Raw genomic sequence first — 23,269 nt, 5'->3', positions numbered from 1 at the left:
TAAAATCGAAGATCTACAAGGGAAAAGCTTGCCTTTTGGCGGCCGGGGGTCCACGGTCCACGGGGGTCAACGGGGGTCCGGGAGTACACGGGGGTCCGGGCCCCCCGTGTACTCCCGGACCCCCGTTGACCCCCAACAGAGGTCTGGGGTATACGGGGGTATACGGGGGTCCACGGGGGCGGGGGTCCACGGGGGTCCGGAGGTCCATGGGGGTCCGGGGGTCCACGGGGGTCCGGAGGTCCATGGGGGTCCGGGGGTCCACGGGGGTCCGGAGGTCCATGGGGGTCCACGGGGGTCCGCAGGTACACAGGGGGCCGGTGGTCCACGGGGGTCCGGAGGTACACAGGGGGCCGGGGGTACACGGGGGTCCGGGGGTCCACGGGGGCGGGGGTCCATGGGGGGCCGGGGACCCCCGGCCGCCATAAGACAAAAACATTTCGGGCTTGTAGATCTTTGATTTTCGCATAAGAATTGAATAAGTGTAGAAAAACTCATTGGTTTATGATTGGAGTCATTGGACTAACAGCTATTTCACAAAACTTGAAGAACAAGGCACTGGATTAATAAAGCTTGGCTGTTAGCCTGCTCCTGACCAGGCTAACTTCACAGCTAAATTGCCATGGTAACTAAGCTAGGCTTGCTTCAATTCTCTTTTGAGGAATCGGATAAGGCTAAACTTAGCCAGGGTGAACTGGCTAAACTAATCTTCAAGATAATTCACCTTTTGAGGAACCGACTCAGCTCTAATCCTGGCTAAATTAAGCCAGGATAGGTGGTAAAGCCAGGCTTTAGCTCTAATTCACCTTTTGAGGAACAGGCCCCTGGTTGTAGTCTTCAAAACTCTCTATGACATAACTCCATAACATAGGACAAGCTACTGTAAGTTTGTACACCTCACTGTCCATGAAAAGATCGTCGGGAGTCCCGAAAATGCGCTCGCAGAAGCGCTGTATATTTTGAAAATAGCAGATCTACAAGCTCACAACGCGTTGCGATGCGACCCGTTTTTGAGCTTGCAGATCTGCTATTTTAAAATAGCCAATGCAACTGAATGACTGTTAAAGCAGTTTGTTTAAATTACTTTATAAAATGTTATATTTTCCCAGGGATTATTTATTAGTGTAGTAGATATACATTTAGGAGTGGATTATGTGTCCAGATGCCTGTCAGACAGTCAGACAATGCTGCTCCGCAGGTCTAGAATGGAATAAACGGGTGCAGCCAACGTCAACAACTGGTCTCGACCAGACGTGAGATCTCAGCGTATGGTAGGATGAAGCCCACGTCAGGATATATTGATAAATGCCGAAAGGTGCGGTGATCTCGCCGTACGGCCATTATTTGGGCTGCACCGCGTTGATAAATGAGGGCCAGTGATCCAGAATCCATCATGGTGCTGACAGACAAGGTCTAGCTTAGTCTCTATGGCATGGAGCACATGCATCTTCAGCAGGCACCGGGTTAGATATCAAGCATACTGCACATGGTCAGCACGGAATAAGTACTTCATCATGTACGTCATGAGAGAAAAGGTGACAAGTTGATGTCAATGTGTCTTCCTGCACATTCAAACTGGTGGATGTGAAGTGTAGGAAGAGGATGTCTACACACTGTCAGCCAGTAGGATGGAGATGTGCAGTGTCCAGTTAGGCTACTGCTGTATCTGTATGAATGCCTTTGGCCCAGTTGATATAAACCACTTCAAGACTGCTGCTGATACACTAAGGACTTACCACTAAACTTGCCTGTCAGCCCTCCATATGCTGCAACCACATGCATTTCCAGTGCTGAACCTTGCATAAGTTTTGCAATGCAGCTGAGGAATGACTGTATAACATGCATCCTAACATGCAACTGGGGCACTGGATGCACAATTACATTATAGAGCTGTTCTGGCTGATTCCATGCATACCTGCAAGGTGTCAACAAACGGTTCCATGTCAATTGTGAGGTGAATACTGTACATGTCACATGTACTGTATATGATCATAGTGACCATATCTGCTGCCTGCTTGGACACCTGGTTGGATGATAAGGTGCGAGAGAGACCTTGACCTGACCTTCAGCACATAGGCCAAAGACTGACCGTCAAGTGAAAATATAACATTAGAAATAGATTCTACACCTATGACCCCCCCCCCCCCCCCCAGGTTCCCATATGAATCACTATTCATATGAGTTCACATATTCCCTCACACAACTGCAATTCAATTTGCTGTTTTTAACATAACTTTGTACAATGGAGCATCACCTTGGGATGGACACCATCTTTAATTTGGCGATACATCATTTAATGATTTTAATTTCACTGATTGAGCCACATTTCTTAAACCCTAAAACATAGGGTTAGACATCAAAACCACCTTTCTAGGTTGAACAGTATCATAAATCCATTTAAGCTCCTGGCAGCCTTATTGGACGCCATCTTGAAAATGATGGCTTTATGATACATATAATTTCCTAGATTTTTTTGTATGTTTTTAAGCATGCCTAGAGGTACCGGAACCAATTGAAAAACTTTTTTGGGGGGGTTAAGAAGTAGTATGTTTTCCTATATTGACCCATGTAATTTTCGCCTAGTGTTATAAAATAAAATGCATGATAGCACCCATAAAGCTACCATTGGTGCAATGCTATCACATATTTTCTAACTCTAGACATGCATACCTTTACAAAAATCACTATGAGCATTAATCCCCTCAGATGATAATGACCAACCCCCCTGGCTCACGGACTAATTGCTGCCTGTATTGATACTTTTACTTAAGTAAAACATTTGAGTAGGCCTACTTTTTCCACCAATGGTAGAGACTGGGATCTCTTTTAAACCACCCAGTCGCGGAATTCAGTTTCATTTTCATTCATGCAATTTAATTTCCGGGGGGGGGGTTTAGTTTTACTATTGTTTCAATTTACCAGGCTATGGGATCTCATCTCCGACGTAGATCTCTGCTTCCTTTCTTACCACAAATAACTTGATACCAGAACAAAACATGTTGGACGTGCGATGGATCATAGTTTTTCTCTCGTTTACGATGCATTCTTTGGGTAAGTGGAAACGATCCAACATTTGCGCAAATGTCACTTAGGCTACTATAGCTATATTTTCCCGTTTTATCTGATAGACATGCATAGCCATGGATCATACGACGGTCGTCTGTCATGACAGTCATGGATGAACTTCAACCTAGTGTTTGCGCGTTCTCTATTTACGGTCCGTACATCTACATAAACGTTTGGATTTAAAATATAAAGTGTTTACCTCATGGCCAGGGATGTTATAATCATGTACGGGCAGCGTGCTTCCCTCTGGACTCTATTTGTCATGATGGCCAATAGACATGTAGCCTAGTAGGCCTATAATCAATCCCTGCATCTTTCCATCCACAGCTCAGATGCCTTCAAGGTCCTGTGGACCTCCACAGATCTTCTACAAGAACACCAAGATAATGAGCCCCGGCTCCATAAGAAACAAATACGCTACTGCAGAGAAAGTATTTTATGAATGCAAGGAGGGATTCACTAGCACTGGAGGACACTTTGTTTCTGCTTGTACAAAGGCTGGAAAATGGATACCTAACTCACTAACATGTGAAAGTAAGTGAGATTTTGTCAATACTATTATAGCCTAGAGACCACTGGTTCCCAAACCTTTTAGATCGGGACCCAAAAGAGAAAATTGACGTCTCCCGACCCCAGGACCCAAGCTAGTGAAAATAGCCGATCTACAAGCTCACAACGTGTAGCAATGCGATACGTTGTGAGCTAAACTAAAATGTTTAGTTCAACAAAAAAAGCAAAGTTTTTCATGAATTTATTTATTTTTATTTATTAATCCCCCCCCCCTACATTGTTTTTAGTTTAAAAACAATGTAGGGGGGGGGGGGGAATAAAGGGGTTTACTCGTGAGTCGTGGCCCATAAAAATGTGTCCGCGACCCATGGGTCCCGACCAAGTGTTTGGGAAACAGTGTCCTCTATAATACTACTAGTCTAAAGTTATGTGGTGCAAGTGAAATAAAAAAAAAAACGTTAAGTTGACAAACAGAGTAGTCTGTTGAACCTAAATAGGCTGCTCCGCACGCAGTAGACTGTAGAGCCACCTACAACGGTGCCGCTTGCCGAACATACCGCACTACCGCAGCCTACCCAGGTCTAGATCTACAAGCCTACAGACCGTTCTTTTCGGCTAGCGACAGACGCGTACCGCACTAGTGTGTGTTTGGTATATAGACAGTGTTGCCAGATTCTGCGAGAGAAATAAGCAACCAGGACTATGAAAACAAGCCCAAAAGAAGAGACTACCCAGCACAGCGACATAGCGCCGATGTAGTGCCTATGCCCACATCCCTCTGTAGCATTGTAGGGGCTATGTCGCGTGGGGACCGTTTGCTCACTGGGAAGACGTCTCCGCGACGTCGCTGGCCGCTTTTGCGGCGACATCGCTGCTATCTCTGTGCGATCTTAATCCCGACGGTTCAACGCTTAACCTCCCTTCACCCTCTCCTCTTCATCCCCTCATTCTCTCCTTGTCCTCTCTTTATCCTCTCTTCTCACGCTGTCCATTCTACACTTATTCTACACTACTCTACATGTGCAAACATTTTTTTATGATGGTTAATATTTTCCAAAAATCTAAAATGAATACTATCATTTATTAAAACAGTCCTTACCTTCTGTACCGGGTAATGGAAGCCTTTCATATAATGATAAATATACATTAAAATGTCTTTGGTCTCTTACTGGATATTTAAATATAAGTTAGTGAAACAGTAATAGTTTTCCATTGTTTAGCCTACCACTGCATAGAAATGACACATTTTCTTACTATACCTTTTAAAATTGTTCTGCAAAATTCTACTTCATTCACAATACCCTTTTCCCTGTCATTTCAACAAAGAAACATTTAGCAAAGCTTTGTACGAAACCTTTTTCTTTATGTAGTCTGTTATTTTCAGTGCAAATATCATAATATGCAGAGCAGTATATAAAAATAAAAAAGTCCAAAAAGTGCAGTGTCAACACCAGTGGTGGAAAGAGTACTCACATTTTTTATTTAAGGAAAAGTATCAATACTGCAATATAGTACTCTGTTACAAGTAAAAGTCCGGAATTGAAAATGTACTTGAGTACAAGTACAAAAGTATTGGCATCAAAATGTACTTAAAGTACCAAAAGTAAAAGTACTCATTATGCAGAATGTCACAAATGTCAAAAATCACAGGCAATTTTAAAATAGTCTGCATTGTGGCTTGCAGGGATCCCAGTCAAAAGCTTTATTGTATGATATACACCAGGGGTCTTCAACAGGGGCTCCGGGACCCCTAGGACCCCTCAGAGATACTGAAGGGGGGCCGCCAAATCTTTGTGTGATAGGGATTTTCTTTTCTAATTTTTTACATTAACCACTTGAACCCTTGCAACCCTATTTGGGGGGGAACATTAGCCGAAAACAGCATACAAGCTTGTAGATCTGCTATTTTCGGCAAAGAGGTTGTGTGTACAGGGAAAAAAAGAGCAGGTCAAAGCTCAAGTTTACAAAGTATTGAGGGTTTTAAGTGGTTAAATGTCTGAAAACACACATTTAACATGAATCCAGTATGTAGCGGGGGGTCCCTGCTCCATCTCTCTCTCAGCTAAGGGGTCCTTGCCCTGAAACATTTTGAAGACCTCTGATATACCCAATAAAGTTTTTAACTGGGTGCCCTGCAAGCCATAGTGTGCAGACTATTATTTTAGAATATTTAGTAAATTAATGCCCTACTTTGACATACAAGAGGAAGGAAGCTGGCTAAGTATCATAAGTGTCCTTGAGCAAGACACTGAACCCCTACTGCTTCCGATTGTAGGTTGGTGCCTTGCATGGTTTCCTGCGCCATCGGTGTGTGAATGGGTGAATGTGAAGTACATCGTACAGTGATTTGAAGGGCCGGAAAGACTATAAAGGCGTTAAATGAATAAATGCAGTCCATTTACCTGTGCACAAGATGTAACAATATGAAACAACCTTGAAACTTGAACCATGAGTTTAAGTAGCAAAAACAGTGAATCCACAAGCTCACAACGCATAGCGACAGAATGATCTGCCATTTTAAAATATTTTTTAAAGCGAAAGTGGTCAAGTGTGTCTGTGGGTTTAAAAAATATTTAACCAATGAAAAGAGCTTGTGACTAAATACTACATTGGATACATTGGAACACAGGTTCTTTTTCCCCATTTCCTGAAAATGAAACAGTTTTAGACATGCAAGGTTTCTGTTTCACGCTGACGATATGATAAAGCTGAGGAGCCCACAAAGACAAGAAGACCACTTCATTCTGTTGTTGATTGACAGTCCGTTTCTTTAGCCCCCACCACCACTTTCGACCTGAAGCCTGTTTGAAGTGATCGGTCATGGCGCTGTTGACTTGCTGCTTTGTAGCATGTACATGTAGTCCCAATGGCTTCTGCAATGAAAAAACAAACAAACAAAAGAACATCAACAGCAAATATAGATGTTGCGTAGTACAGACAAGACAAATTTTCCTTCATGACTATACATCTTATCAATCACATGTGTACACCGTGAAGAAGTAATCACATAACTCTTCCACTGACAGAATGGATGGCTGTCTTTCTTTTTAAGATATTTTTGGGGGCTTTTTCTGCCTTTATTGATAGGAAAGTAGACTGACAGGAAACGGGGAGAGAGATAGGGGGTGACACACAGCAAAGGACCACTAGGCCAGCGGGCGCCCCAGTGGCTGTCTTCCTTAAGGCGCTCTTCCCATGTTGTAAAACAAAAAAGGCTCGCACACTGTGGGCTCCTGTTCAGGCTCACAATGCCTCGCGTTGCGAGGCGTTGTGAGCTTGTACATCGGCTATTTTCAAATTTTTTTTTATATTAGGCTATTTGACAATTTGGCCAATGTTTTACCTGTTTATGGTATAGTTTGATGCAGTAATGGTCTTATTTATTTTCTCTCTTTTTTATAAAGGTATTATTTAAAACGGTCTTAAAAGTCCTTAAATTGTCACTTCACTGTCATCTGACGACCCCCCCAAAATCATGTGGGGACCCCCCTGGGGATCCCGACCCACAGGTTGAGAACCACTGATATACGCCAATATGGTGTTAGTTAAAGCCTTGCATCTCTTCGATGCCATCACTGCAACACCAAATCCATTGTGCTGAAAATAGCTGATCTACAAGCTCACAACGCGTTGCAACATGACATGTTGTGAGCTATAGATCGGCTACTTTCACAGATGGTTTGTCTATTATGACGTGTCCAGAATAGGGACTATAGGGTTGATGTGGCTAAAATGTACCTTGTGCAGTCTTCACTCTTTGCTGTAAAGGAATATGGCCCCAATGTTGAATACAAAATACAGTTTAACACTTTCCAGCTCTACAGATTGTTAGCCCTGTGCCGTTTTCTTCAAGAGGGCCTAGAGCATATTTAGTTTTTGGCCTGATAATGCATGTGAGAAAACGAATGAACAAAAACAGTCAACATAAACAATATTTGAATCTATACATATAGATAGATACCTTGTGCTTGTTCTGGCTCTTGATGTGCAGTAGAGAGTACTTTCAAGATCTACAGCGGAAAACACAATGAAATAAATTCAATGTTATGTGGTTTGACATTTATACTTATAGATGCTGTAAAGATTGACATTACCGTATCAAGCTATTTTGATTAATTGAATACATTTCTGGTGTCAAGCTTAGAAGACTTGTCTAGGACCAGTTGCAAATTGCAGACAGGTGCTCTTTATGGCGGTTTTGAAGGAGGGTACGGCGTCTCACTTTTTGATGGGTGTTGGTAGGGCATTCCACATTTTGGTGGTATAACAGAACAAATCTAACCCCAAGTTGGTGCCGAATCTGGGTTGAACGAGTTCAGTGGAGCTCCTTCTGGTGTTGTGCCTGCATGTGTCTCTCACGTTGTTGAAGCAGTTAGACAGGTACATGGGCTCAATGATCCCTTGAGTATCTTGAAGACCAGGCCCATTGCAAGTTGCTGTACTCTGTCCTCTACCCTGAGCCATCCCACCCTATAGTATAATGAGCAGGGGTTAGGCGAGTCCTAGGTTTGAGGTTTAGTAGTAACCTGATCAGTTTGTTTTGGGAGGTCTGAAGTTTTGCTTTTAATGCCTTTGAGGTACTAGTGTACCATGAGGTGCATGCATGGTCATAAAATGGGCTTGCTTCAGGGGATTAGGGACTATGAGTTAATCAACATAGCCTTTGTTTAAGTATACCTGGGGCCTGTTCCTCAAAAGGTGAATTAGAGCTAAAGCCTGGCTTTACCACCTATCCTGGCTTAATTTAGCCAGGATTAGAGCTGAGTCGGTTCCTCAAAAGGTGAATTATCTTGAAGATTAGTTTAGCCAGTTCACCCTGGCTAAGTTTAGCCTTATCCGATTCCTCAAAAGAGAATTGAAGCAAGCCTAGCTTAGTTACCATGGCAATTTAGCTGTGAAGTTAGCCTGGTCAGGAGCAGGCTAACAGCCAAGCTTTATTAATCCAGTGCCTTGTTCTTCAAGTTTTGTGAAATAGCTGTTAGTCCAATGACTCCAATCATAAACCAATGAGTTTTTCTACACTTATTCAATTCTTATGCGAAAATCAAAGATCTACAAGCCCGAAATGTTTTTGTCTTATGGCGGCCGGGGGTCCCCGGCCCCCCATGGACCCCCGCCCCCATGGACCCCCGCCCCCGTGGACCCCCGGACCCCCGTGTACCCCCGGCCCCCCGTGTACTCCCGGACCCCCGTTGACCCCCGTGGACCGTGGACCCCCGGCCGCCAAAAGGCAAGCTTTTCCCTTGTAGATCTTCGATTTTAGAAATTTGAAATTAGAAAATTATTCTAAGTGTTTATAATTATAATTCCAACATTCACTTAAACTCCTTATGTTTAAACCTAACTGAATTATATATTTATGGATTTGTATATAAATTAATTGCATATTTTTGGACAACTTGTGCATTTAATTTGTCGGCAATACTTTGCCACGCTTTCTCCCTGGATCTATATTTATTGCGGCCGTGTTTCCTTTCTTGCTTATTATAAATTTTACTTCCTTGTAAGATTCCATGAGCTGCTGCAGTGCTGCTGTTCAGCCACAGAGAAGAACGCCGCTCTGGTTTTGGGCTCCATGATTGGTCAAGTTTGACTTTCATGGTCTTTTATAGAAATAAGTGAAGCCTGGCTTCATTATCCTGGCTCGACACAGCCTGGCTTGACAAGGCCTAGCTCGACAAAGTCGCTCCTTTTCAGCCTGGCTTGGCGTTCCAGGAACCGAATAAACCAGGCTATACGGACCCGACTTTGTCAAGCCTGGATTTGACTTAAATCCAGGCTTATTTAATTCACCTTTCGAGGAACAGGCCCCTGGTGTTGAGGTGTGGGGAGGGGCTGTCACCAGCATATTTGACATGGCCGGCATGTACCAGGGAGGATTCTTATTCCATATGTACAGTGGAATACATAGTCTTCATAATTAGCTACAATGAGGACACGTTGAATAAAAAAAAGATACAAATTGAAAACTTACATTTAGGTGTTGGGTGATCACTGATAAGTCTCAGAAGTGTCTGGTGTTGGCTGAGCTGCTTAAATCCCCTCATGCCGTGGTCGCCTGCCGCTAGATGCATATCCTGCATATCCTGCATAGAGGATAATTATTACAAATGTACAGTGGAATAGATAGTCTTCAGTCTTAAGCTACAAAGAGGACACCATTGAATAAAAAAGCATAAAAATTAAAAACTCACATTCAGGTTGTTGGGATACAAGTCTCAGAAATGTCTGGTGTTGGCTGAGCTGCTTAAAAAGAAGATGGGAGGCCTCGAGTCCCGTTCCCGACGATCTTTACTGTACGTCTCTCCCCATCTCTCACATCTTTTTTCCTGTCCTTCTCCACTATACCTATAAATAAAGTCAGAAAAGACCCAAAAAACATATTTTAAAAAAGATGGGGAAAGAAAAATGGAACACTTGGCAATACAACAAAAGTTTACAATTGAACAAAGTTTACATTTTGATGTGTAAATATAAGTAGTCAGTGTAGTATAGACCAATTATTTGTTAACAAACATTGACACTGGACGCACAGATGACTGCTTCATGTAATCTATTCCCAACAGATCGCCAAACCTGCTGTTTTGGGGTGTGCTGGTTTTAGTTCATCCAACCCCCTCTTGTGTGTTGGCTAGTGAGGTGTGTCCTAGTGAGACATATGTACTTCACCCCGCAACGGTATTGCGCGCCGAACAGCTGAAATACAAGCTCACAACCACGTCGCGGATGAGACCGTTGTGAGCTTGGAGGTCTGCTGTTCTCAGACGTTCTCTGCGCGCGACACCTTCACAGGACGGACGGGCTGCAGCTGCGCGAGCAAGAGCAGGTTCTGGTGCCATGATCACAGAGCGCTTAGACCGGGAGCCAGGCCCAGCCCTCAGGATGTTCTCTGCTAACTTTTTTTCACTATTATTTCCTGTTAGCATATACCTTGGGCCATCACAAGTTCATACTGAACACCCCCAACTCGGGGCCGTTTGGTCTCAGGAGCCCCAAAACCCCTTTTTGGGGCGAAATTAATGTTAATGGCAATATTAATTTACTAAATTTACATAAATTGTCTTACACATATGAAATTCGGCATGGACTATCCTGACACATAGGGGTAAGTAGCAAAATAGGATTCTGGTGCTTGCTACCATTGTATTTTTAAAGTGACCTACAACATCCCCAGAAACACAAAGAAAATACTGTCCGCTTGACAGATAACAACAAAGATGATTATTTTCCAGCACTTTATGGTGAATATCACTGCCTCACTTGTATATCTCTGCTGTTCGGCCGGAACCAGCTAAATCCAAAATGGTAATTGTTCAGGAAATGAAAAACAAAATATCAATTTTTCAGAAAATGAAGAAAACCTTATATTTTTAAAACAAAGCAATACTGCCTCATCAAACTTGGTATTGTGACTTTATATATTATCAGATACTTGCATGTGTCATTATATTATCACCACTTTACCCAAATCCAGTGCAAATGGAGTTAGGAGGTTTTGTCCATCATTGATAAGAACAGCTGGCAATGGATCTCAAAGCTCACAACACATCACAACGCATTGTGAGCTTGGAGATCAGCTATTTATGGTGAGCGCCATCCTCATATACTATAGATCAAGCTGAATTCTGTACTTAAACAACTTTTATTTTAACATGCATTGTAAACAACCATGGATCTAACTGTTACCACTGTTGTTCTTCTACAGTTGAGTGCAACAAACAATTCTGCCTCAATACTCAATCATGTATTTAACAAAAGCGATCATGGCACACCAACAATAAAAAAAATGGCATATAAATACAAAATACATTCATGAAAAATAGAATCTTTAGCCTATCAAATCTGTAGCCTACTGCACTAACAATAACAACCACAGTTGAATTTACTTATCATATACCTATCAACATTTTATTATCACACTGTTGTGTGTTGTGTGTTGCGTGTGTGTGGTGGGTGTTTCTTAGTGCTTTAGATTGTCATAAAAGCTGTGAAAGTCTTTTGGCATGATCTCCTTGAGCTCTTGGAGATGTTTGAAACAAACTCCTGCACACACTCATTCTCTGTCCATTAACATTTAAAAAGAAAACACGAGCAGATGACCTTTGTGAAGACACCCTTCTCCTCTTTACTGGGGTGACATCTATCAAACCTTGCACATACATTCTCTTCTCTTCCCAGTTTATGTTCTCCCAAAAGCATTGAAAAATCTTCTCCCTGTCTGCCTCATACAGAGCAGAGCTTCTCGAGAGCCTGAGAGGAGGGGGGAGTTGTTTGTTTTTGACGGACAGTTTGAGGGTCCAATGGAGTTAGGAGTTTTCGTCAGAGGCGCTTTTTAATACTTTTCATATGTTATTATTAAAAAAAAAATTACACAGATGTAGAGGGGGTTCAATAGCGTTGATTTATGAAAAAAAAAAAAAATAATGAAAAAGGAGTTAGCTGGTCCCGGCTGGACACTGACGATATACAAAACTTCCCATGTCCATAAGCTTCAATTTGAGCCCAAGATGACCTTTGTATCTTGAAAATAACTTTTTCTGTAGCCAAAATTCTGCACTATACCTCAAAATTGAATATTCAGTCATAGTAGAGGCCCTACCCTCCTAGGGTCTCATAGGGGTAATAAAACATTTAAAAAAAAACACTTCGGACCACTTTTTTTCTTGGGGTGATCAAAATCCCTATATTAGAGGTCCTATGGATGCCAAAAATCCAAACTAGAAAAATGAATAACTAGAAAATGTGCTCCTCGGAGCACAAGTCTCCGCCAGCAGACCCGTGCTATTTTAATAGCACGGGTCGTCTTGGTAGAACGGGTCGTCTTGGTGGAATGCGCGTGGTTTTTGGTGTTCTGCAAGGGCGACTGAATATGTAGTGTCTGCATCTAAAAGATGTTCTTCTTGAAGCAATGTGTCATATGGGAGTCGTCGTAATTGACTGGTTTGTTCAAATGCTTGTCTGTCTTCTTCATCTTCATTGTCTTGAACAGTTTCAGCAGTTGATTGGTGTGTTTGATCTATGTCAGTTTTCTCTAGTGCTACATAATGTATTTGATCAAGGCGGCCAATTGTTACAGTATTAAGACTTCGGCCTTGTTGTGGGATCAATTCAACTCTATAGTCCTCTTCTGTGTTACTGTTGTAGATGAGTATGCTTTCTTAGCTTTGGCCTTCTGCGCCTTTGCTTGACCAATGTTAGGTGTTCTCAAGAGGGACACACACACGCACGGACGGGTGATTTGTACTGGAAGGTACTGTTCCAATCAAGACTGATTGATCCTGTCTTACCTCACTTCAAAAGTCATATATGGTCTTTTGAAGTGACACACCTATTTATAGGATTTTATTTCGTCATGCGTCCCTCTAGCCAATCAAAGGCATTGGTGTCAACATATTGACACGTGTCACGTGGAGCTTGACCAATGTTAGCTTGGCTAGGGGCCATGCTAACACACGGCGGGACGAAGCGAAAACATACTCTTAATTTCATTCCTTCTCTCTGTTTCTTAGCTTTGGCCTTCTGCGCCTTTGCGTCTTCATCAGGTTTCAGATGCTCATTTGCTGCTTCTTTAGTTTGCATAATGGGAGTTAGTTACATTGTGTGATCTCAGCCTCCTATTTATATATTTATATTACATATTGTGATGTCACGTAAAACTGACCAATGTTAGGTGTTCTCAGAGGAACACACACACGCACGGACGGACAGGTGATTTGTACCGGTACTGCAAGGTACTGTTGGTAGAATGTGCGTGGTTTTTGGTGTTCTGCAGGGGTGACTGAATATGTAGTGTTTGCATCTAAAGAATGTTCTTCTTGAAGCAATGTGTCATATGGGAGTGGTCGTAATTGACTGGTTTGTTCAAATACTTGTCTGTCTTCTTCATCTTCATTGTTGTCTTGAACAGTTTCAGCAGTTGATTGGTGTGTTTGATCTATATGTCAGTTGTCTCTAGTGCTACATAATGTATTTGATCAAGGTGGCCAATTGTTACAGTATTAAGACTTCGGCCTTGTTGTTGTGGGATCAATTCAACTCTATAGTCCTCTTCTGTGTTACTGTTGTAGATGCTTTCTTAGCTTTGGCCTTCTGCGCCTTTGCTTGACCAATGTTAGGTGTTCTCAGAGGGACACACACACGCACGGACGGGTGATTTGGACATTGATCCTGTCTTACCTCACTTCAAAAAGTAAAGGCTTTTTGAAGTGACACACCTATTTAAAGGATTTTATGTCGTCATGCGTCCCTCTAGCCAATCAAAGGCATTGGTGTCAACATATTGACACGTGTCACGTGGAGCTTGACCAATGTTAGCTTGGCTAACAATGTTTGCTCACACACGGCGGGACGAAGCGAAAACATATTCTCCACCTACGGCGGAGACAATAAGCAATCGCACGTGGACCCCTCCTAGGGCCTCTAATATGACTGAATATTACATTTTCTCCGATTTGATGTATAGTGCAGAATCTTGGCTACAGAAAGAGTAATTTTCAAGATACAAAGGTCATCTTGGGCTCAAATTGAAGCTTAGGGACATGGGAGGTTTTCTATATACAAGTGAGGCAGTGATATTCACCATAAAGTGCTGGAAATTAATAATCTTTGTTGTTATTTGTCAAGCGGACAGTTTTTTTGTGTGTGTTTCTGGGGATGTTGTAGGTCATATTTAAAAATACAATGGTAGCAAGCACCAGAATCCTATTTTGCTACTTACCCCTATGTGTCAGGATAGTCCATGCCGAATTTCATATGTGTAAGACAATTTATGTAATTTTAGTAAATTAATATTGCCATTAACATTAATTTCGCCCCAAAAAGGGGTTTGGGGGCCCCTGAGACCAAACGGCCCCGAGTTGGGGGTGTTCAGTATGAACTTGTGATGGCCCAAGGTATATGCTAACAGGAAATAATAGTGAAAAAAAGTTAGCAGAGAACATCCTGAGGGCTGGGCCTGGCTCCCGGTCTATCCGTTCTTATGACAGCCACTGGAGGTGGGGTTTGGGGGACAACTGTTTTGAATTGCTATTATTGTTTACACTTACAGACAACAGAAACCAAGGATTATATATTTCAAGAGCGAGAGATCACAGTAAAAATCCTAAGCATTCTTCCTCTATACTGGGAGAAAAACAGCATCTGAAAGTTTGATGGGATGCATTTTTACACGTGAGGCTGTGACCACTTTTACATCACATTTTATGAGTGGTGGGGTTCAGTTGGTGCTGGCCTGCGTGCACATACTGGTTCTTATTAGTGTGACGTAGTCTGTTAAGGCGTCTATATAGTCGCTGGTGAAGTCTAGGGTGGTGAAGTCTGGTGTAATGAAAGACACAAGAATGTACAAGAGATACAGAGTCACTTTGAACGTACTTTCTCAGCCTGGATCCCTCGTGCCCTGTGGTCACCGGTCACTGGCTGTATGTCCGTGGTCTTGTCTGGTCATGTGTCTCATTTGTAGTTCATAGGTCACAGAATCAGTCCCAGCAGCCATCAGCCAAAAATCTAAAGGCACCAAGCATGACACACAATAACAGTTAACAGATAATACTAGTTCTGTACCAGTACCAATCTATCTTCCTTTTTCCCCCCTTCTTTTTTCAATTTTTCAATTATATAAAACATGACAACAGAATGGCTCTTGTGTTAAAAAAAATGCCTATAAACAATCAAACAAAAACAGAGCAGATAGACATCACATAAAAATACATACACAACATTATAACAAATAAATAAATAACCATTTATTTATCATTCAATTTGTTCAAGAATCATCTCCAACATGTCAGGTTAGTACACACACACCTCTCTCTCAAGGCCAAATATATACACACAGTGACCCTCACTCTCCACGATAGCTTTCGTACAGAGTGAGGTTCCAAACAGGGCTAGGAGCATACTATAAGCTAAGCCTGGCACTCTTTTCCTCATGTGTACAGTACATTACATTACATTACATTACAGTCATTTAGCAGACGCTTTTATCCAAAGCGACTTACAATAAGTGTATTCAACATAGGTAGGGAACGAAAACTACTATATCACCAGAAGTCTTTAGTGCATTTTCTGCAAAAACAAGCAACCAAGAGTATACCTAGCGCTAAGGTAAAAGTGCAATATATCAGCTACCTATTTCCTTAAACAGATGAGACAAAATAGCTAAATCAAATGAGCATGAGCTAAAACAAATAAGTGTATCGACTAAACAAGATCCAATAAACAATCCAATAATCCAATTAACAATACAGCAATAGAAAACAAGCGTTCGTACAACTAGTTAACAACAAGTAGGTCAGGCAGAGAGGAAGGGTAGTGTTTCCTGAAGAGGTGAGTTTTAAGCCTGCGGCGAAATATGGGCAGTGACTCTGCTGTCCTAACATCAGTGGGAAGTTCATTCCACCACTGTGGGGCCAGAACAGAAAAGAGTCGTGACCGTGTGGATCGGCCAGAAGGACCCTTGAGTGACGAGGCAATCAGTCGCCCCGAGGTGGCAGACCGAAGTGGTCGGGCAGGGGTGTAGGCATCGACCATAGCCCGGAGGTAGGAAGGAGCTGTTCCTTTCACTGCCCTATAGGCTAGCACCAGGGTTTTGAACTGGATGCGAGCCGCTACGGGGAGCCAGTGTAGAGAGCGGAGGAGGATGGTTGTGTGGGAGAACTTGGGGCGGTTGAACACCAGGCGAGCCGCAGCTTTCTGAACAAGCTCCAGAGGTTTGATGGCAGATGCCGGAGCACCAGCAAGGAGGGAGTTGCAGTAGTCCAGGCGGGAGATGACGAGAGCCTGGATGAGCACCTGGGCTGCCTTCTCCGTGAGGAAGGGGCGAATCCTCCTGATGTTGTAGAGCAGGAATCTGCAGGACCTCGTCACTGATGCGATGTTTGCCGAGAACGTCAGTTGATCGTCCAGGGTCACACCCAGATTCTTCGCAGTCCGAGTTGAGGTCACCACAGCATTATCAATGGTGATGGCCATGTCTCGGTGTGGACAGCCCTTCCCCGGGAGGAACATCAGCTCGGTCTTGTCCAGGTTGAGCTTCAGGTGGTTTGTCGACATCCACTCCGAGATGTCAGCCAGACAAGCAGCAATGCGTGTCTCCACCTGGGTATCAGAGGGGGGGAATGAGAGGATTAGCTGGGTGTCATCGGCATAGCAGTGGTAGGAAAAGCCATGGGAGTGGATGACAGCACCCAGAGATGTAGTGTAGAGAGAGAAAAGAAGAGGACCCAGAACCGAGCCTTGGGGAACCCCAGTTGTGAGCCTGTGTGGTTCTGACACAGACCCTCTCAGCATCACCTGGTAGGAGCGACCCGTCAGGTAGGATGCAAACAGGGAGAGTGCAGAGCCTGAGACACCCATCCCCTCGAGGGTGGAGAGGAGGATCTGATGGTTCACCGTGTCGAACGCTGCAGACAGGTCCAGGAGTATCAGAACGGAGGAGAGAGAGTTCGCTCTAGCGGCATGGAGCGACTCCGTCACTGCCAGGAGGGCAGTCTCTGTCGAGTGACCCACTTTGAACCCAGACTGGTTGGAGTCCAGGAGGTTGTTCTGGTGGAGATAGGAGGACAGTTGTTTAAAGACAGCACGTTCGAGAGTTTTAGATAGGAAGGATAGAAGGGAAACCGGTCTGTAGTTCTTGATCTCAGAGGGGTCAAGTGTCGGTTTCTTCAGGAGGGGGGTGACTCTGGCAGTCTTGAAAGTAGAGGGAAAGTAGCCAGATGTAAGAGAGGTGTTAATAAGGTGGGTTAAGAAGGGAAGAAGTTCAGGTGCAATAGACTGCAACAGAGTGGATGGGACCGGGTCCAGAGAGCATGAGGTGGGGCGACTAGAGGTAATAAGGAGAAGGACCTCGTTAGGGGAGAGGGGAGAGAAGTGGGATAGAGAGGGGATGGGGGGGGGGAGGAGTAGATGAAGGTAGAGAGGGGGGGGTGGCAGGCAGACGGGTGTGGGTAGTGCGCAGGGCACCAGCCGGGGGAGGAGGGAAGGAGGATCGGATATCGTTCACCTTCTTGTCAAAGAAGTTGGCGAAATCGTCGGGGAGGAGGGACGAGGAGGGAGGAGGGGGTGGTGGTTGCAGGAGAGAGGAGAAAGTTTCAAAGAGTTTTTTAGGGTTGGAAGCAGAAGCCTGAATTTTAGTGCTGAAAAAAGCAGCTTTAGCAGCTGATAGAGAGGAGGAAAAAGTAGAAATGAGAGATTGGAAGGTGAGAAGGTCCTCCAGGAGGTTGCCATTTCTCCATTTGCGCTCAGCCGCTCTCAGGCTCCGTCTCTCAGTCCGCACTGAGTCCGACAACCAGGGGGCAGGTGGAGTTTGGCGTGCAGGCCTGGTGGTGAGGGGACAGAGATGGTCGAGAGAAGAGGATAGAGTAGAGAAAAGAAGATCTGTGGCGGTATCAGGGGATAGAAGAGCAAAGGATTCAGGGGCAGGGAGAGCAGAGAGAACAGAGGAGGAAAGAACAGTGGAGGAAAGTGAGCGAAGATTGTGACGTGAGGCAATCATGTGGGTAGGGAGGGGCTGTGAGGGGGGAGAGGAGAGAGAGAGAGAGTAGGACATGAAGTAGTGATCAGAGAGTTTCTTACCCTTTTCACTGGAAAGAGGAGTGACAGACAGGTTAGCAATAGAGCAGCCTCTGGTGAAAATCAGGTCCAGTTGGTTGCCCGCCTCATGGGTAGGAGGAGATGGGGAAATAACTAGGTCAAAGGCGGCGAGAAACGAAAGTAGTGGGTCTAGCTGCTTCTCAGTCGGGAGGTTGAAGTCACCCAGAAGGATGAATCCAGAGCCATCGACAGGGAAGTGGGAGACTAGATGGTCCAGCTCCTCCAGGAAGCCACCAGCAGGGCCCGGTGGGCGATAAACAACTGCAATGGTGAGCTTGACTGGATGAGAGACAGTGACCACATGAAATTCAAATGAGGTAGGAGAGAATTGTGACAGTGAAACAGGAGAGTATTTCCATTTTCTGGAAATTAGCAGACCAGCCCCACCACCTGTCCGCACAGTTCTGGGAGTGTGAGAGAAAGAGTACACATCTGACAGAGCCGCGGGCGTAGCAGTGTTTTCTGGTCTGATCCAGGTCTCAGTCAGAGCAAGGAAGTTAAGTGAGAGCAAGGATGCGTAGGCTGAGATGAAAGCAGATTTGCCTTCCACCACAGCCGAGTGGCAATTCCAAAGCCCTCCCGTTACCACTTGCTCGACGTGAGTGGAAAGAGTAGGATATATTAGATTAGTTGTATCGCGACATCTGGGTGTAACCCAGTGTTTTTGCGACCACCAGGAAGAGGAGAGGACAGGAATAGGAAGAAAACACATCGTAGATCACTAAAAATACTACTACTATCACACTACTATATATCACTAAACACTGATGCTGCTTATGAAGAGAAGAAGCACTCAATGTGGAAGGTCGTAAATTGACTAAGTCGGGTTTTGACAAAGTCGCCTCTTGCCTTTGTCTGCCTAGCCTTCGTTTGCTAGCCGCTTACCGCTTTCAGAGCAGGTGGTTTAAAACAACTTCAACTGATTGCTAATTGTCTTGAGACAAATCAGGAGACTCCTCCCCTAGTATGAACAAGGCAATAGGCCTGGTTCAGGTCAAACTCCCTCTGATAGGGCAATCAGGTCACACCTCACAATATACCTCTAATGCTTTAAAACAAATTACTTTTAAACACAAACTAACTATATACAGCACTGATACTCTGAAGCAAGCAAAGTACAACTAAGCAACCTGAGAATACAAGAAAAGATATACTCAGACTACAGGTGAGTCAGGCAGTTACAGAGTTCCTCCAGGAGATTGAATAACACACTGGAGAGACTTTGGCTGAACAGACTTTAAATACACCTTGAGAATCTGTAGACTCCTCCCCTAGTATCAACAAGGCAATAGGCCTGGTTCAGGTCAAACTCCCTCTGATAGGGCAATCAGGTCACACCTCACAATATACCTCTAATGCTTTAAAACAAATTACTTTTAAACACAAACTAACTATATACAGCACTGATACTCTGAAGCAAGCAAAGTACAACTAAGCAACCTGAGAATACAAGAAAAGATATACTCAGACTACAGGTGAGTCAGGCAGTTACAGAGTTCCTCCAGGAGATTGAATAACAGGAGATTGAATAACACACTGGAGAGAGTACAATGTGTCATTTTGAACCATTATCTTAAAAAATAAGCTGTCAATGAGTCGAATATTAAATAGAAAAACATGTGTAGCCATAAACCAGTTACCGCCCTGTGTAGTGTCTAGTCTAGCGTGGCGTAGGCTACTTTGAAGTTTTCAGCTCAATATTAACGTAAAAAATATAAACATATTTGACATATCATTGATGAAATTATTAAGTTTAGAACATATCCTAACCATTTCTAGTGCATAACTGTGATGTTTTACATTACAAACCTGTTTTAAACAGCTGAAATGAGGAGAAACGACGGTCGGCCGGAGAACGTGCTGTTGTTGTTAATATCACCAGCTGGGCTCTGAGTTGTAAAGTGGGAGTGGTTCACAGCTCCTCCCTAGACTGGTGACGCGAGGTTAGCTCCTCCCTGTGGCGTGGCAGGCAAGTGAGCAACTGTTTAACTTTGATTAAAATCCATCGTGTTGAACGCGACATAGCACCGATGTAGCAGCAACATAGCCCCTACATAGCCAACGCTGGGAAAATAAGTCGCTCTGCCGATCCCCTAGCAACACCCACGCTATGCACAGAAATGGAACGCGATGTGTCGGCGATATGACGCCCTTATTCTGACGTCGCAGCGACGCTGGGTGCTGTCTGGGTAGGACGAGGCTACGGCTATTTGAAAATAGCAGACCTACAAGCTCACAACGCGTCGCAGCGTTGTGACGCGTTGTGAGCTTGTAGATCTGATATTAAAAGGTAATTTTGGAACATTTTCGAAACATTCTAACAACACAAATCTTGTATGGGGGTCCTTGGCACAACATCTTTTCACATGGCGGTCCGTGGACAAATGCATATTAATTTTGGAGGTCCTTGACATGCAAATGTTCGGGAACCACTGGTTTAAACAACATTGGGAAACAAGCCAAAATAAGCAACAAGAAACCAGCCCAAAAACCGCAACCCGCATAGGCCTACCAACATTTACAAGCGACTTTACAGAAAAACAAGCCCAAAGTCTCTTATAATAAGCGGACATGGCAACCCTGATGATGACAGTGAGACAGTGGTAGTAGATTGGGTTAAATTCAGACTGGATGTGTGTTTGGATGATGACGTGCATGGTGCACAATAAGGGTCCTTTTTAAAAGGAAATGTATTTTGGAAAAAGACCAGTGGGATTTCAGAAAAAGGGCCTTCTATAAGGAGGCTAGAGGCATTTGTGGCAGCTGTGATTTGACGAAGATCTGAAAGATAAATCCACTTGTCGCCTTATACTGGATCACTTTCACCTCGGCATCCAAAGGCAAAGGAAAGGTGCACTTCTGAATCAGCATTCAAAGTTCATGCCGATCTTTGCTGCAGGGGGAACTCTTGGAGCTTTTACCTGTCGCCTCTATGGCTGTGGTCCACGGGTGAAGCATGTGGATGAAGCAAGAGAGATTAAGGTGAAGAAAATGTGTGGCTCAAGCCTCGAGCTTCGACCAGGGGCCTATTACACAAAAGGAGAATTAAATAAGCCTGGATTTAAGTCAAATCCAGGTTTGACAAAGTCTGGGCCCTATTCCACGAAAGGTGAATTAAATAAGCCTGGCCTTAAGTCAAATCCAGGCTTGACAAAGTCGGTCCGTATAGCCTGGTTTATTCCGTTCCATGAACGCCAAGCCAGGCTGAAAAGGAGCAACTTTGTCAAGCTAGGCCTTGTCAAGCCAGGCTGTGTCGAGCCAGGATAATGAAGCCAGGCTTCACGTATTCCTGTAAAAGACCATGAAAGTCGATAGCAGAATCCTTGAACTTGACCAATCATGGAGTCCAAAACCAGAGCGGCGTTCTTCTCTGTGGCTGAATAGTAGCACTGCAGCAGCTCATGAAATCATACAAGGAAGTAAAATGTATTTAAGCAAGAAAGGAAACGCGACCGGGACACACACACGCAATAACCCCACATTTGCAAGACCACTTTGGTTGAGGTTTGGGTTGTGTAGTTACCTTGCCATCATGATGTAACTCCAAAGGTGGACAAGAAATGAAAAATAATTTCTCCATTGACTAGAAATTGATAATTTAAAATATGCTCCTCATTGACTTACAAAGAGGCTCCTTTAAACCCGTAACTAATAATTTATATATATATATATATTATGTATGTGTCAGACATTTTTTATAACATTTAAAAAAAAAGTTTATATATTATCAAACATCTAACAACAATATGAACTATAGTGTTAACAGAGTGACAGTGACATATCACATGAGTCATTGTGAAACAATTATGATTCATGGTCACACACTATTTCAGTAATATAATTAATTTGATTATATCTTATTGTATTTATTAAATTTTATTTGAATGCAGGGTCATTAAAATTAGTCCATATACAAACACACGTGTTGAATTAACTGTGGAAAAACTTGTAGAACAAGGCACTGGATTAAGTAAGCTTGGCTGTTGCCTTTCGTGGAATCGGGTCATGGCTAAACTTAGCCAGGGCCCTATTCCACGAAAGGTGAATTAGAGCTAAAGCCTGGATTTAACACCTATCCTGGCTTAATTTAGCCAGGATTAGGGATGAATCGGTTTCATGGAAGCTGAATTATCTTGAAGATTAGTTTAGCCAGTTCACCCTGGGGTCTATTCCACGAAAGCGGAATTACATTATCCTGGTTTGAAAGGCAAATCCAGGTTTGACAAGCCTGCGCTGTTCAGCCGGGTTTATTCAGTTCCACGAACGCCAAGCCGGGCTGAGAAGGAGAGGTTTGTCGAGCCAGGATCGTTAAACCAGGCTGAATGTGAGTTCACATATTCCTATAAAAGACCATGAAAGTCGATAGCAGAATCCTTGAACTTGACCAATCATGGAGCCCAAAACCAGAGCGGCGTTCTTCTCTGTGGCTGAACAGCAGCACTGCAGCAGCTCATGAAATCATACAAGGAAGTAAAATGTATAATAAGCAAGAGAGGAAACACAGCCGCAATAAATATAGATCCAGGGAGAAAGCGTGGCAAAGTATTGCAGACAAATTAAATGCACAAGTTGTCCAAAAATATGCAATTTTAATTTATGTACAAATCCATAAATATATAATTCAGTTAGGCTTAAACATAAGGAGTTTAAGTGAATGTTGGAATTATAATTACACACAGAATAATTTTCTAATTTCTAATTTCTAAAATCGAAGATCTACAAGTGAAAAGCTTGCCTTTTGGCGGCCGGGGGTCCCCGGTCCACGGGGGTCAACGGGGAGCCGGAGTACCCGGCCCCCCGTGTACTCCCGGACCCCCGTTGACCCCCAACAGAGGTCCGGGGTATACGGGGGTCCGGGGGTCCACGGGGGCGGGGGTCCACGGGGGTCCGGAGGTACACAGGGGGCCGGGGGTACACGGGGGCGGGGGTCCACGGGGGTCCGGAGGTACACAGGGGGCCGGGGGTACACGGGGGCGGGGGTCCACGGGGGTCCGGAGGTCCATGGGGATCCGGGGGTCCACGGGGGTCCGGAGGTACACAGGGGGCCGGGGGTCCGGGGGTCCACGGGGGCGGGGGTCCACGGGGGCAGGGGTCCATGGGGGGC

General features: G+C 44.1%; 1 protein-coding gene and 1 long non-coding RNA gene across 4 annotated transcripts in view; one reads left to right on the top strand and one right to left on the bottom strand.

Annotated features, from left to right (window-relative positions):
* Window positions 1–2,924: 2,924 nt before the first annotated feature.
* LOC308097240 (beta-2-glycoprotein 1-like) overlaps window positions 2,925–23,269 on the top strand; it is a 36,935-nt gene continuing 16,590 nt past the window's right edge. For both annotated transcript variants that reach the window (XR_013934202.1, XM_080444912.1), the window contains exons 1-2: window positions 2,925–3,048; window positions 3,391–3,597. Coding sequence is in view for 1 of the 2 variants with exons in the window: in XM_080444912.1 (XP_080301038.1) it covers window positions 2,994–3,048; window positions 3,391–3,597 (262 nt within the window). In the remaining variant the exon portion in view is untranslated. The remainder of the gene's footprint in view (window positions 3,049–3,390; window positions 3,598–23,269) is intronic.
* On the bottom strand, window positions 6,107–9,893 carry LOC308096824. Of its 2 annotated transcripts, none has more exons than XR_013934156.1 (3): window positions 9,768–9,893; window positions 7,535–7,583; window positions 6,107–6,446 (listed from the first exon to the last, which is right to left on the bottom strand). It is a non-coding gene; the product is annotated as an uncharacterized lncRNA (long non-coding RNA). The 2 variants fall into 2 exon arrangements; XR_013934157.1 differs by lacking the exon at window positions 9,768–9,893 and adding an exon at window positions 9,548–9,635.

The sequence above is a fragment of the Gymnoscopelus braueri genome (genome assembly GCF_963280865.1).
Source record: "Gymnoscopelus braueri genome assembly, chromosome: 12".
NCBI lineage: Eukaryota > Metazoa > Chordata > Actinopteri > Myctophiformes > Myctophidae > Gymnoscopelus > Gymnoscopelus braueri.
The sequence above is the reverse complement of the archived record's forward strand: the minus strand, read 5'-3'. Positions and strand labels throughout refer to the sequence as shown.